The 16,458-nt window shown below is 50.5% G+C and overlaps 1 protein-coding gene across 3 annotated transcripts in view; it reads right to left on the bottom strand.

Moving 5' to 3' along the window:
• Window positions 1–16,458, bottom strand: part of LOC140388611 (monoglyceride lipase-like) — a 104,816-nt gene that overhangs the window by 43,204 nt on the left and 45,154 nt on the right. For all 3 annotated transcript variants that reach the window (XM_072473049.1, XM_072473048.1, XM_072473051.1), the window contains one exon: window positions 6,531–6,667. In XM_072473049.1, coding sequence (XP_072329150.1) covers window positions 6,531–6,667 — 137 coding nt within the window. The remainder of the gene's footprint in view (window positions 1–6,530; window positions 6,668–16,458) is intronic.

Genomic DNA, 16,458 nt, shown 5'->3' with positions numbered 1-16,458 from the left:
TCCACTCCACGTCTACTTTATCCACACCTATTATAGTCCCCCAAACAGAGAATCGAGCCCCACAGATTTTATCACACACTTTCTCAACCTGCCTTGCCAAGCACAACTATTTACGCATGTCTGCTCCCTTTAGAATTGCATCCTTTACTTTATTTTGCTCCTCTTCATTCTTCCTCCAAAAATGTATCACTTCACACTTCTCTTCATTGGATTTCACCTGCCAACCGTCCCGTCTGTTTATTCCACCAGTTTGTCAATATCCTCTTGACGTCTATCTTTATTCTCCTCGCAGTTCACATTTCTTTTGTGTCGCTTGCAAATTTGAAATTGTGCCCTGTATGCCCAAGTCTAGGTCATTAATATAGATCAAGGGGGGTGTAACGGTAATGCCCCTGTGCTACACTAATGCTCTGGGGACTTGGCCTCAAATCCCACAATAGCTGCTGGGAGAATTGAAATCCAATCAATAAATCTGGGGCGGCATTCTCCGAGCCTGTGCGCCAAAATCGTGATCGGCACAGGGGCGGAGAATGGGCATCAGCGACACCAAATCCGGCCTAACGCCGGCCTCCGGAGAACCACCGCGAAACGCGGCACAAATCAGGGGCCATTGGCAGAGGCCCCCCCCCGCGATTCACCGAGGGTAACTGGCCGAGTTCCCGATGGCGTGGTTCTAATCACGTTTTGCTGTCAGGGACGGCCGGTGGCAGGTGCGGACTCAGTCCGCGGCCGCCCTGGTGGGGGGCGTGGGGATTCTTCACCGGGGGAGGGGGGCCTCATGGCGGCCAGGGGGTGGCACCGATCCGCGGGCGCGCACGATCTCGGGGGGGGGGGGGGCCTACATTTTTGGAGCTGCGGTCTGAGTCCGCCATGTCCCACGGGGCGGCCGCCGCAGGCCACCTCCGTACGCATGCGCGGACTCCCGACCGGAAGTGCGGGGCCCCGTATCCGCAGCCAGAGCTGCGAGAAGCACTCCGGGGGCCCTGCCAGCCCTCTGCAGGTAGGAGAATCGCTCAGGACTATCTTAAGGAAAGTAACCTTTATGCTGGCGTGGGGTCATAGCCCCATGATTGGAGAATCCCGCCCATGGAATTAAAAGCCAGTAGTAGCGATCATGAAACTATCATTGCTTGTTGTTAATTCCCTTCTGGTTCACCAATGTTCTTTAAGGAAGGAAATCTGCCGTCCTTACCCTGTCTGGCCTGTGAATCACTCCAGATACACAGCAATTCGGTTTACTCTTGAATGCCCCTCTGAAACAGCTCAGCAAGCCTCTCAGTTCAAGGGCCTGGTGGTCGTGCCACACAACACGAAGGGCAGTGAAGACCGGAATTCATCTTCTGCAGGAGTCACTCCGACCAAACTGGGCAGGTGCATCTTTGACAGGTAGGTTGCTGAGGATGATCTCTCACCACCTGCTGAAATCTAGCAGGTATTTTCTTTCAGGCCTCAGCCAGCGCAGTCAGTAGTTCTTTAAAATTAATTTTACAGGACGTGAGTGTTGCTCGTTGGGCCAGCACTCATCGCCCCTCCCTAACTGCTCTCCATTCCAGAGAGTCAACCACATTTCTGGGGATCTGGAGTCACATGTAGACTAGGCTGGGTAAGGGTGGTCACATGTAGGGGCAGACCGGGTAAGGTTGGTTACATGTAGGGGCAGACCGGGTAAGGTTGGTCACACGTAGGGGCAGACCGGGTAAGAGTGGTCACACGTAGATTGCTATGGATCTGGAGTTATATGTAGACCAGGTTGGGTAAGGATGGAAGATGTCCTCCTCTGCAAAGGCAGTGAGCCCAATGGATTTTTATGACAATCCGGTAAATTAATTGATGATGATCATTTTTATTAATTAATTGAATTGAAATTCCACCAGCTAACAAAGTGGGATTTGAACCTGTGGCCGCAAAACGTGAGTCCGGGCTTCTGGATTACTCGTCCCATAACATCACCACTTTTCTACCATCCCTCATAGCCTACTGATACTGAGATACGGGCACAAAAGGTACCAACTGGGGCGTTGGGAGGGAAAGGGGGAATATCTGCCAGCATTCCAAGTCCTGATCGCTATCCAGTGGCCAATTAGCTCAGGTAAGGGCAGGATTGGGCTGAGCTGTGACGCCCCCACAGTCGAACAGCCCCCCAAACTTCGGTGGGGTAGAATGAACCCACAATGGTAGCACAAAACGGGTTCATAGTGCAGCTGTTGTACACCATGTCCGATTTCCACCTGCATTGGATGGGAGTGACGTACAATGAATGGCTGATTCATCACAAACTCACTCTGTGTCTTGTTCTGTTGCTATCTCCCCCACTCCTCATCCTTTGTGCTCTCCAAGTCCTCCTTCCTCAAACTTACTGCGCGCGCTCCCTGAGCAGGCGGGAAACCCCAAGTGAATTCACTGCAGAGCAGTTTGTGTTTTAGCCCATTATTTAAAGGGGGTTTAAAAAAAGACTAGTATTTATGTATAAAGTGTCAGTAATGTGTCCCAAAATGCTTACAGCCAGTCAAGTACGTCTGAAGGGTCTCCATTGCCGTAAGGCATGAAATGCGGCAGCCAATTTGAGCACAGCAAGATCCCACAAACAGGCATGAGATGATGACCAAATAATCTGTTTTTATGATGTTGACTGAGGACCAGGGCAGCAGGAAAATTCCTCTGTTCTTCTAATAATAATAATAATCTTTATTATTACCACAAGTAGGCTTACATTAACAGTGCAATGAAGTTACTGTGAAAAGCCCCTAGTCGCCACATTCTGACGCCTGTTCGGGTACACAGGGAGAATTCAGAATGTCCAATTCACCTAACAACACGTGTTTCAGGACTTGTGGGAGGAAACCGGAGCACCCGGAGGAAACCCACGCAGACACGGGGAGAACGTGCAGACTCCGCACAGACAGTGACCCATGCCGGGAATCGAACCTGGGACCCTAGCGCTGTGAAGCAACAGTGCTAACCATTGTGCTACTGTGCCGCCATGCTGTGGGACCTTTCCCATCCACCTGGCAGTGCAAATGAAATCAAAGAATGCTACAGCACAGAAAGAGGCTATTCAGCCAATTGCATCTGAGCTTGCTCACTGGGAATTCACCTGATTCACTCTGCCTTCACCTTGGCCACTCGCTGTGTGAATCTGTCTCCACTACACTCACAGACAGTACATTCCAGATCCTAATCACTCGTTGTGTGAATCTGTCTCCACCACACTCACAGACAGTACATTCCAGACCCTAACCACTCGCTGTGTAAATCTGCCTCCGCCACACTCACAGACAGTACATTCCAGATCCTAACCACTCGCTGTGTGAATCTGTCTCCGCCACACTCACAGACAGTACATTCCGGATCCTAACCACTCGCTGTGTGAATCTGTCTCCACCACACTCACAAACAGTACATTCCAGATCCTAACCACTCGCTGTGTGAATCTGTCTCCACCACACTCACAGACAGTACATTCCAGATCCTAACCACTCGCTGTGTGAATCTATCTCCACCACACTCACAGACAGTACATTCCAGATCCTAATCACTCGCTGTGTGAATCTGTCTCCACCACACTCACAGACAGTACATTCCAGATCCTAACCACTCGCTGTATGAATCTGCCTCCACCACACTCACAGACAGTACATTCCAGATCCTAACCACTCGCCGTGTGAATCTGTCTCCACCACACACTCAGAGAGTACATTCCAGATCCTAACCACTCGCTGCGTGAATCTGTCTCCACCACACTCACAGACAGTACATTCCAGATCCTAACCACTCACTGTGTGAATCTGCCTCCACCACACTCACAGAGAGTACATTCCAGATCCTAACCACTCGCTGTGTGAATCTGCCTCCACCACACTCACAAACAGTACATTCCGGATCCTAACCACTCGCTGTGTGAATCTGTCTCCACCGCACTCACAGACAGTACATTCCAGATCCTAACCACTCGCTGTGTGAATCTGTCTCCACCACACTCACAGACAGTACATTCCAGATCCTAACCACTCGCTGTGTGAATCTGTCTCCACCACACTCTCAGAGAGTACATTCCAGATCCTAACCACTCGCTGTGTGAATCTGTCTCCACCGCACTCACAGACAGTACATTCCAGATCCTAACCACTCGCTGTGTGAATCTGTCTCCACCACACTCACAGACAGTACATTCCAGATCCTAACCACTCGCCGTGTGAATCTGTCTCCACCACACACTCAGAGAGTACATTCCAGATCCTAACCACTCGCTGCGTGAATCTGTCTCCACCACACTCACAGACAGTACATTCCAGATCCTAACCACTCACTGTGTGAATCTGCCTCCACCACACTCACAGAGAGTACATTCCAGATCCTAACCACTCGCTGTGTGAATCTGCCTCCACCACACTCACAGAGAGTACATTCCAGATCCTAACCACTCGCTGTGTGAATCTGCCTCCACCACACTCACAGACAGTACATTCCAGATCCTAACCACTCGCTGTGTGAATCTGCCTCCACCGCACTCACAGACTGTACATTCCAGATCCTAACTATTTTCTGTGTGAAAAGGTTTCTCTTCATGTCTCCACAGCTCCTTTTGCCAATTAATTTAAAAGTGTGTGCTCTTGGTCTCATGCATTATACATTCCACCAATAGGAACAGCTTCTCCCTCTCTCCTCTGTCCAGACTCCTCAAGAATTTCGATACCTCCGCAAATCTCTCAACCTGCTATTCTCCGAGGAGAACATCCGCCAACACCTCCACTCTACCTCCGGAACTGAAGTTTTTCATTCCAGGAATCATTCCCGTGAATCTCTCGAATACCTTACACATCCTTCCTACATCTGAATACTCTAGCTGAGGGTGAGCTCATTGCTGCTACACCTTAACATAAAGACCATAAGACCATAAGACATAGGAGCGGAAGTAAGGCCATTCGGCCCATCGAGTCCCCTCCACCATTCAATCATGGCTGATTTCAACTCCATTTACCCGCTCTCTCTCCATAGCCCTTAATTTCTCGAGAAATCAAGAATTTATCAACTTCTGTCTTAAAGACACTCATCGTCCCGGCCTCCACCGCCCTCTGTGGCAATGAATTCCACAGACCCACCACTCTCTGGCTGAAGAAATTTCTCCTCATCTCTGTTCTAAAGTGACTCCCTTTTATTCTAAGGCTGTGCCCCCGGATCCTAGTCTCCCCTGCCAATGGAAACAACTTCCCTACATCCACCCTATCTAAGCCATTCATTATCTTGTAAGTTTCTATTAGATCTCCCCTCAACCTCCTAAACTCCAATGAATATAATCCCAGGATCCTCAGACGTTCATCGTATGTTAGGCCTACCATTCCTGAGATCATCCGTGTGAATCTCCGCTGGACCCGCTCCAGTGCCAGTATGTCCTTCCTGAGGTGTGGGGCCCAAAATTGCTCACAGTATTCTAAATGGGGCCTAACTAATGCTTTATAAAGCTTCAGAAGTACATCCTTGCTTTTATATTCCAAGCCTCTTGAGATGAATGACAACATTGCATTTGCTTTCTTAATTACGGACTCAACCTGCAAGTTTACCTTTAGAGAATCCTGGACTAGGACTCCCAAGTCCCTTTGCACTTCAGCATTATGAATTTTGTCACCGTTTAGAAAATAGTCCACGCCTCTATTCTTTTTTCCAAAGTGCAAGACCTCGAACTTGCCCACGTTGAATTTCATCAGCCATTTCTTGGACCACTCTCCTAAACTGTCTAAATCTTTCTGCAGCCTCCCCACCTCCTCCATACTACCTGCCCCTCCACCTATCTTTGTATCATCGGCAAACTTAGCCAGAATGCCCCCAGTCCTGTCATCTAGATCGTTAATATATAAAGAGAACAGCTGTGGCCCCAACACTGAACCCTGCGGGACACCACTCGTCACCGGTTGCCATTCCGAAAAAGAACCTTTTATCCCAACTCTCTGCCTTCTGCCTGACAGCCAATCGTCAATCCATGTTAGTACCTTGCCTCGAATACCATGGGCCCTTATTTTACTCAGCAGTCTCCCGTGAGGCACCTTATCAAAGGCCTTTTGGAAGTCAAGATAGATAACATCCATGGCTCTCCTTGGTCTAACCTATTTGTTATCTCTTCAAAGAACTCTAACAGGTTTGTCAGGCACGACCTCCCCTTACTAAATCCATGCTGACTTGTCCTAATCCGACCCTGCACTTCCAAGAATTTCCAAGTCCTTGCTTTTGTCCTCTGTGTCCCTATTGATAAAGGCCAGGATGCCACATGCGTTATTAGCCAACCTCGAAACCTGTCCTTTTTGTTACTACTTTCAGTAAATCCACATTTGAAAGACAGCACCTCCGACAGTGCAGCACTCCCTCAGTACTGCCCTGGGCTATCAGCCGAGGTACCTAGGCTCAGGTACCTGGGGGTTGGAATTGAACCCATGGCATTCTGACTCACAGGCTGACCAGTCCTGCTGGGCCTGCAAATTGACACGGCGAAATGGGATATCCCGCAAGTTAATCCCCTTTCCTTCCAATGGGTCACTTACCATGGAATGTGCAAATAGGAAAACCTGTAAGCCTGGGTGACGGCTCTTCATCAAGTCAATGTGCTGCAGGCAGTCCCGGACGTACATCTTAAAATCAGACACAACCAGGCGCTTTCCTTCGCTCTGCCCATGGCCAACTGTGTAAGGAGGGAGAAAGAAGAATATCTGAATAGTCGCTTGGCAGTACAGATCTGGATTATTGCAGAAAAGAGAGACATTGCCCTTGAAGCTTTTCATCTGGCAACGATCAGGACAGGGGCAAGAATGCCAAATTTCAGAGAGAGCAACAACTTCAACTGCATGAGAGAAGGTTGCTGATTGGTTGGCAAGTTGGCTCTGATTGGTCGAAGCATTGCCATGGGGAATACATCAGGAAACTATTGTCTCCCATGCTTTTGTTTAATTCAAAAAAGGCGCAATGCTTGGACACGTTCCTTTTGCCTGCAGAGAACAGGTCCCTGTGTATGAATATATATAGCTTCCAGCAAGTGTAAGAATGTCCGAGAGGAATTGAGTGGAGAACTCCCTCAAAGGCTCAGTCAGACAGTGTTTGCAAAGTAATATCAAGAGAGATTTGCCTCCTATACAGTGCCATTCATGACCTCTGGACATCCCAAGTGCTTCACATCTAATGAAACACTTTTGAAGTCTAGCCACTGTTGCATCACTAGGAAACACAACAGCCAATTGGGGCACAGTAAATTTCCACAGACAGCAATGTGATAGTGGCAAAATATTGGCAAGGACCCCAGGAATGCTCCCCTGCTATTCTTTGTCATGGGATGTTTCCTGCCCAACTGACAGGACAGCTCAGACCTCGGATTGACATGTCATCTGAAAGACAGTACCTCCAACAGTGTCGCACTCCCTCACTGGCAATGCCAACCTAGATCGTCCGCTATGTTTCTGCGTCCTCTGAGCCATAGTTGGTCCATTGTTTGACAAATTGTTGTTCCAGTTCATTGAAAAAGTAACCGCACTTGTATCAATGTCCTCTTTCCAGGGCTGGTGGCTCTGGCCTATAATTTTGGGGGATTTCCTGACAATAATCCTTGCAGAGTGAATGGGCCTGCTGTGGGCCAACAAGCAGAGGAGGGCTGGGATGAGACATTCCGCAATGTATTCACGTCACAAGGGCCACTGATGGATTTGGATTTGGATTTGTTTATTGTCACGTGTACCGAGGTACAGTGAAAATTATTTTTCTACGAGCAGTTCAACAGATCATTAAGTACATGAAAAGAAAAGGAAATAAAAGAAAATACATAATAGGGCAACACAAGGTATACAATGTAACTACATAAGCACTGGCATCGGGTGAAGCATACAGGGTGTAGTGTTAACGAGGTCAGTCCATAAGAGGGTCATTTAGGAGTCTGGTAACAGTGGGGAAGAAGCTGTTTTTGAGTCTGTTCGTGCGTGTTCTCAGACTTCTGTATCTCCTGCCCGATGGAAGAAGTTGGAAGAATGAGTAAGCCGGGTGGGAGGGATCTTTGATTATGCTGCCCGCTTCCCCCAGGCAGCGGGAGGTGTAGATGGAGTCAATGGATGGGAGGCAGGTTCGTGTGATGGACTGGGCGGTGTTCACGACTCTCTGAAGTTTCTTGCGGTCCTGGGCTGAGCAGTTGCCATACCAGGCTGTGATACAGCCCGATAGGATGCTTTCTATGGTGCATCTGTGAAAGTTGGTAAGAGTCAATGTGGACATGCCGAATTTCCTTAGTTTCCTGAGGAAGTATAGGCGCTGTTGTGCTTTCTTGGTGGTAGCATCGACGTGAGTGGGCCAGGGCAGATGTTTGGAGATGTGCACCCCTAGGAATTTGAAACTGCTAACCATCTCCACCTTGGCCCCGGATTTATGACACTTTCTAGAGAAAATTCACAATGTTCGATCAACCTGGGAGACTGTCGGGGCTGTCCAACCGGACTCAGTGCCACCAGAACCCCAGGCCCGCGTCCTCTGTCTGGGGAAACTGGGATAGAGGACGGGATGCTTCCAGAGGGTAGAGAAAGGATTTAACCATAATCTTTATTAGTGTCACAAGTAGGCTAACATTAACACTGCAATGAAGTTACTGTGAAAAGACCCTCGTCGACACATTCCAGCGCCTGTTCAGGTACACAGAGGGAGAATTCAGAATGTCCAATTCACCTAACAAGCACGTCTTTCGGGACTTGTGGGAGGAAACCAGAGCAACCGGAGGAAACCCACGCAGGCAAGGGGAGAACGTGCAGACTCCGCACAGACAGTGACCCAAGCCGGGAATCGAACCAGGGTCCCTGGCACTGTGTAAGGGTTAGAGGTGATGTGAGGTAATACCTTTTTAGCCAGAGGTGGGAGTCTGGAACTCTGTGCTACCGTGCCGACCATACAAGAGTGGTCCCAGGGACGATGGACTTCGGTTATGTGGATACATTGGAGAGGCTGGGGCTGTTTTCCCTAAAGAAGACTGAGGGAAGATTTGACAGAGGTGTTCAAAATCATGAGGGGTCTGGACAGAACAGAGAGGGGTGACACCGTCCCTGTTAGCAGAAAGGTCATGAACGCGAGGGCTTTGATGTAAGGTGAAAAGAACTAACAGCAACATGAGGAAAAACCTCTTTACACACGGGCGCGATCTCCCGTCAGTTCCCACGGGCGGGATATTCCGGAATCGCGCTCGGGTCTCCCGGCGACGAGGGGTGCAGTCACTGGGAAATCCCATTGACAACAGCAGGGACGGTAAATCCCGCTGGCCTCCCCGCCGGAAAACACACGGAGGGTTGGTCAGTAAATCCCACCCCACATTGCAATGCCTGAGAGTGTGATGGAGACAGATTCAATCATGGGATCAAAAGGAAATCAGATAACAACTGGAACAGAAGGAGTGGGAATCTTGAAAAGAACCGTCCTCTGTGCTGGAAGCATTCAATGATTCTATTCACCCATATTACTCACTTTTGGATATTTCATTCCCAATCTCGTAAGCAACACTGAATGCATCACATTTGATGTTGCTAGACTGTTTGGAGTTTATCATTATTAAAATGAGAATGCTGCATGTGGATAGACCTTATCAAAATGTTTAGTTATTCTGTTTTAAGAGTCCAGGTTATGAAGATCAAATTGAAGATAAGCAACATGTTGATGTTTCTGCTGTATACCAGGAACCTGAAAGAACTGGATTTTTATTAGAGGGAAACGTTTCCCAGGCTGCCGTGCGCAGATCAGGAACATCCCAAGTCCCCAGATGCTCTTTCTGTGTGAAACAGCAATTTAATTGTCCTTCTTTCAATGTTGTGTATTGTACTCTCTGCTCACATTGTGGTCTCCCCGGCACTGAGCAGGCCAAATGCAGATTAAGTGACAATATGAAGGCAAGGAGTTTTCTCATTTTTTGACCATGTCAACTCGGGTGGGCAGAGCAGTGTATAGCCAGCTGGCTGCAGCGGTCCCACAACGTCAACTCAGCGTCCTCATGCTTCAGCTCTTGATAGATCGGGGCCCTGTTTTTAAAGGGTGCCCTGATGTCAAAAATATACTAATAGAATAAAAGAATTCCCCCCCCCCTCAACACCATGGATTCCACCCTGACCCCATCCTGGAATTCCCCCCTCACCACAGAATCCACCCGCATAGACACGGACCCCACCTCACTTTTCAAAAACATGGAACCCCAAGCACCTGAGAATGAGTGTTTAGTCAAGGTTGCTTTTATTTGGTTTGTTACAGTAAAAGTCTTAAAATTTGAATTCTTGTCGCGCAATTCCTTTAACTTGGTAACTGGGAATTCAAACCTCTTATTTAAAGTTATTGGTCTCTACAGGGATGGTAACAGTGACTGCTTTGCGGAGTTCTTCCATTCAGTCACAAGTGTGACTCTGAGCTTTCGATCGAATGTCATTTGAATTCTTCACCTTGCTCCCATACCGACCCCTCTGTCCTTCGCCTCCTCCAGTGTTCGAATGAAGATCAGCATCAGTTTGAGAAACATCTCCTGCGGGATTCTCCATCGGCGGGATCGTCCGCTTCGCCGGCGGCGCACTCACGCCCACGGGTTTCCCGACGGCATGGGGCGGCCACAATGGGAAACCCCATTGGCCGGCTCCGGGAACGAGGAATCCCGCTGCCAGCGGGGATGCGCCGTGCCGGAAAACGGGGCTGGCGCGATGGAGCATCCCGCCGCTTACCTTTTGATTAGCCATTTTACAGCCTTCCATACTCAACATTGAGTGCAACAATTTCAGATGACAGCCTCTGCCGCAATCTTCTTTCCTTTCTCTTCGCTGTTTTGGTGTTTCTTTATTTATTTTAAGTCGGCAGCTGTTCATCATTCTGCCATTCACACCTCCTCTATACATATCTTTTGAATCACAGAATCATAGACTTTACAGTGCAGAAGGAGGCCATTCGGCCCATCGAGTCTGCACCGGCTCTTGGAAAGGGCACCCTACTTAAGCCCACACCTCCACCCTATCCCCTTTACCCTCTAACCATTTTGGACACTAAGGGCAATTTATCACGGCCAGTCCGCCTAACCTGCACATCTTTGGACTGTGGGAGGAAACCGGAGCACCCGGAGGAAACCCACGGGGAGAACGTGCAGACTCCGCACAGACAGTGACCCAGCAGGGAATCGAACCTGGGACCCTGGAGCTGTGTCGCCCACGGTTCTCTGGTTCTTTGCTTATCCCACTCGCTCTGGTTTTGCATCAATCATTTTGGGATGTAACTTCTCCTGCCTTCCAACCCCATCACAGACCATCGACCAGAAACTGAACTAGCCATGTAATTGTTGTGGCTTCAAGAGCAGGTCAGAAACTAGGAATCCTGCGGAGAGTAACTCACCCCCTGACTCCCCAAAGCCTGTCCGCCATCTACAAGCACAAGTCAGGAGTGTGAGGGAATACTCTCCACTTGCCTGGATGAGTGCAGCTCCAACAACACTCAAGAAGCTCGACACCATCCAGGACAAAGCAGTCTTGTTTAACTGGCACCTCAACCACCAACTTAAGTAGTCACACATTCGACAACACGCAGTGGCGTCCGTGTGTACAATCCACAAGATGCACTGCAGCAACTCACCTTCGACAGCATCTTCCAAACTTGCAACCTTCATCAAATAGAAGACTAAGAGCAGCAGATACCTGGGAACACCACGGGAACCCGTGAGTTCCCCTCCAAGTCACACATCATCCTGACTTGGAAATACATTGGCCGTTCCTTCAATGTTGCTGGGTAGAAGTCCTGGAACGCCCTCCCTCCCTAACAGCACAGTGAGTGTACCTACACCTCAGGAACTGCAGCGGCTCAAGAAGGCAGCTCAGCACCACTGTCACGAGGGCAGAGTTTGGCAAGGGCGGGGCCAGAAAATGCAGCGAGCCAGTCAATAGTCCATTGACTTCGGAGGACCCGAGGTTCCCGCTGGGGGAAGGGGAGGGGCCGGAAGGTTTCCACCAATTCTAGACTTATAGGCAAAGAGTGGACCCACAGCAAGAATCAGTGTTTTCAGGAGCTTCTTCGATATCACGGAAAGAGCTGGGCTTCAGGGTGGCGGGGTGACGGGCGGGTTACTCAATCAGCACAATACCAAAGATAAACTCCAAGGGATTGGTTAAGGCAGCCAGCCACAGGACAGACCAATTGCCTGAATCATAGCAAAGTACAGAAGCAGCTCTCCAGCTCATCGTGACCACTTGATCCTTGAAAGAGCAGCTGTGCTTAGTCCCAAATCCTCATTTCTTTTCCCGTACCCCTGTTAAACCCCTCACCCAACTCCCTTTTAGATTAATGAATGGAATCAGCTTCCTCCACCATTTCAGGTCAAGCATTCCACATTCTGACAGTTCTCCAAATGATTTCTTTCCTTTCCCAATAATTTTAAATATATAACCCCTGATTATTGGCACCTTTCATCTGAGAGTCTTCCACTCCCTATTCTCATCATTTTGAAAACATGGACCATGTCACCCTTTTAACTTCTTTCTGTTCCATAGAGAGCTGTCTCAACCTTTCCAACCTCCCTTCAAAACTGAGATCTCTCCTGCCTGGTAACGTTCTGGTAAACCGCCCCTACATCCTCTCGAAAGCCTTTACATGGGCGAAATTCTCCCCCAAAACGGCGCCAATCAGACGGGCATCGCGCCGGCCCAAAGGTGCGGAATGCTCCGCATCTTTGGGGGCCGAGCCCCAACATTGAGGGGCTAGGCCGGCGCCAGAGGGATTTCCACCCCGCCAGCTGGCGGAAATGGCGTTTCTTGCCCCGCCAGCTGGCGCGGAAATGCGGCGCATGCGCGGGAGCGTCAGCGGCCGCCGACAGTTTCCCGCTCATGCGCAGTGGGGAGAGTCTCTTCCGCCTCCGCCATGGTGGAGGCCGTGGCGGAGGCGAAAGGGAAAGAGTGCCCCCACGGCACAGGCCCGCCCGCGGATCGTTGGGCCCCGATCGCGGGCCAGGCCACCGTGGGGGCACCTCCCGGGGTCAGATCGCCCCGCGCCCCCCCCAGGACCCCGGAGCCCGCCCACGCCGCCTGGTCCCGCCGGTAAATACCAGCTTTGATTTACGCCGGCGGGACAGGCAATTTCTGGGCGGGACTTCGGCCCATCCGGGCCGGAGAATTGAGCGGGGGGTCCCGCCAACCGGCGCGGCCCAATTCCCGCCCCCGCTCAATCTCCGCTACCGGAGACTTCGGCGGGGGTGGGGGCGGGATTCACGGCGGCCAACGGCCATTCTCCGACCCGGCGGGGGGTCGGATAATGACGCCCCAGATTTCCAGGAGTCTGGGACGGGATTCTCCCCTACCCAGCGGGGCGGGGGGTCTCGGCGGGATGGAGTGGCGGGAAACACTCCGGCGTCGGGCTGCCCCAAAGGTGCGGATTTCTCCGCACCTTTAGGGGCCAAGCCTTCACCTTGAGGGGCGAGGCCCGCGCCGGAGTGGTTGGCGCGCCGCCGGCCGGGAAGAAAGGCCTTTGGCGCCACGCCAGCCGGGGCGGAAGGGATTGCGCCGGGCGGTGGAAGCCCGCGCATGCGCGGGGGTGTCAGCGGCTGCTGACGTCACCCCGCGCATGTGCAGGGGGGGTGTCACTTCCGCATCGGCTGTGGCCGAGGCGGAAGGAAAAGAGTGCTCCCACTTGCCTGCCCGCGGATCAGTGTGCCCCGATCGCGGGCCAGGCCACGGTGGGGGTACCCCCCCTGGGGCCAGATCCCCCCCGTGCCCCCCCAGGATCCCGGAGCCCGCCCGCGTCACCAGTCCCGCCGGGAAGGTAGGTGGTTTGATTCACGCTGGCGGGACTGGCATGACAGCAGAGGGACTTCGGCCCATCGCAGGCCGGAGAATCGCCTGGGGGGCCCGCCGACTGGCGCGGTGCGATTCCCCCCCCCGGCGAATTTTCGGTGTCGGAGAATTCGGTGGCCGGCGGGGGGCGTGATTCACGCCGCCCCCCGGCAATTCTCCGACCCAGCGGGGTGTCAGAGAACCCCGCCCCTGATGTCTAGATATTTCCGCATTAGTCAACTGAGGGAGATGCTATTTTCATACAGTGAGTTTGATAATTTTGGGGGTTTATTCTAAGTTTTTAAAATGTATTACTTCTAATACATGGATGTCATTGACAAGGCACTTTTTGCCCATCCCTAATTGCCCTTGAGAAGGGCGTGGTGAACTTCCTTCTTTAACCGTCGCAGTCTCTGTGGTGTAGGCGCTCCCACAGGGCTGTTCAGTGGGAAATATGAGTCCACTTGCCAACCAATCATCACTCTCTTCTCAAATAGTATCAATTGTTTCTCCCTTTACATTTGATGTTCCCACGAATTATCCTGATGAGTGCTAGATGAAAAGCTTTGACGGTGCGTGTCTTTTTCCAGCAGTAATTAAGTTTTGCACTGCCAAAAGACGACGTGAAATATAGGTTGTTGCTGTTGTGTTCCGGCATTTTAACCCAGCGGCAATGAAAGAACAACAACTTTATTCCCGAGTTATGAGTGTGTTGCTTGGATGGGAACTTGGAAGTGTTGACGTTCCCATACACCCAGGGAAAGAGCAGAGCAGTGGGACTAATTGGCTAGATCTTTCAATTGCTGGAATAGTTACGATGGGCTGAATGGCCTCCTACTGTGCTGTTTGATTCTATGAGTGAGGTAGTGGGGGCGAGAGGGGGAGGCAGGTTAGATAAAACAAATTGCGCATCCGATTTCCTTCAGAGGCCCTTTTCTAAAAGGGATTAATTAGTTTGGATCCTTTGCTCCGAACTATCATTAACTTGGAGCCGAGGGTCTGAGAAAGTAATGTACAAGTTGGCAGGAAGAATGTTACTGAGGCAAAAAATAGGCTACAACTGCCAAATCAGGAACAAAGTTGGATTAAAAAACAGCCTTTTGTTTAACCTGAAATCAGTGGGGCCCAGGAAAAGATTAAACTCAAAAACGTCTTTTACTTTGCAAAAACTGTGGTTGACAGAAAGACAGAAAAAGTAACAAGCAGTTCAGCTTTGTAAAACCAAATACTCCTTCCACATGAGCAGTTTTCATTCATTCCAAATAAAGAGGGATGTTTGCAATTTAATTTTAAAGAAAACTGCAAAGGATCAAGGAGGAGAGATGAAGAGATTAGTTTGTAGTTTTCAACTCGGTGATGAGGGCAGTGAAAACAGGTTTAACAGCAACTTTCAAAAAGCGGAGTGGACAAATAGTTCAGTCAGGAATATTTGCAAGGCTCCGGGGAATGAGGATAGGGGGTTCTTTGGACAGCTCCTTCAAAATGCAGGGACAGATGTGGGCCGCACGGTAGCACAGTGGTTAGCACTGTTGCTTCACAGCTCAAGGGTTCCAGGTTCAATTCCCGGCTGGGTCACTGTCTGTGCGGAGTCTGCACGTTCTCCCCGTGCCTGCGTGGGTTTCCTCCGGGTGCTCCGGTTTCCTCCCACAAATCCAAAAAGGCGTGCTGTTAGGTAATTTGGACATTCTGAATTCTCCCTCAGTGTACTCGAACAGGCGCCGGAATGTGGCGACTAGGGGGGTTTCACAGTAACTTCATTGCAATGTTAATGGAAGCTAACGTGTGACAATAAAGATTATTATTAGATCATGGGAACGGGATCTTTCTCCCCCTCCGCGCAGCCTGTTCTGCAGCGGAGGAGAGCAGCTCGCCAGTGGCCTGCAGAGGGATCTTCTGGTCGCGACATTGTCAACTGGGTTTCCCGTTGAATGCAGCCTTCGCTGCTGGGAAACCCGCGGAGAAGTGCCTGTCGGCGGGACCAGATGATACCGTCGGCGAGACCGGCTTGGAAATCTCGCCCAATGGGTCAGATAGTTTCCTGTAGTGCAGTTTCTCTGATCGTTGCAGGCCTGACTCAGTGGGTAGCTGCGTCTCCTCAAGGTCAGAAGGTGGTTGGATCAAGTCTCGGACCAGAGACCCGTGCAAATAAAGTCATTTCGCTTTGCAGCGCTGAGGGACTGCTGCATTGTTGGAGGTGACGTTTTTTGTTTGGGTTGTTACCCCGAGGCCTGTTCATCCTGGTCATAGAGAGTGATGTGTCAGTTGTGGCTCAGTTGGTAGCACGCTCCGAATCACAAGGTTCAACATCACTCTAGGGCTTGCGGACAACAAGCAAGGCTGGCACTCCCGTGCAGTGCTGAGGGAGTGCTGTGCTGTCAGAGGCACTGCTTTTTCGACAGCTGCGTTTGAAACTGAGGCCCCACCTTCTTGTCCGGGTGGATGGAAAAGAACCTGTCGGACTATTTTGAAGAAGAGCAGGCAAGTTCTCCTCGGTGTCAGGGGGCCAAGACATCACTTTACATGTTTTAGAAAATATATACATATCACCAATTCTTCAAAAAGTGGACAAATCTTAAAATGCATGGAGCCATGGCTGGCCGTGACTCAAACAAAATGAATTTTCTGGCATTCAGAAAAGTTGCAGCCTCGTTATCTCTGAAGAAATGCTAATGACCCA

Source organism: Scyliorhinus torazame, chromosome 13 (genome assembly GCF_047496885.1).
Source record: "Scyliorhinus torazame isolate Kashiwa2021f chromosome 13, sScyTor2.1, whole genome shotgun sequence".
Taxonomy (NCBI): Eukaryota; Metazoa; Chordata; class Chondrichthyes; order Carcharhiniformes; family Scyliorhinidae; genus Scyliorhinus; species Scyliorhinus torazame.
Note: the sequence above shows the minus strand (reverse complement) of the source record. Positions and strands in the feature narration are given on the sequence as shown.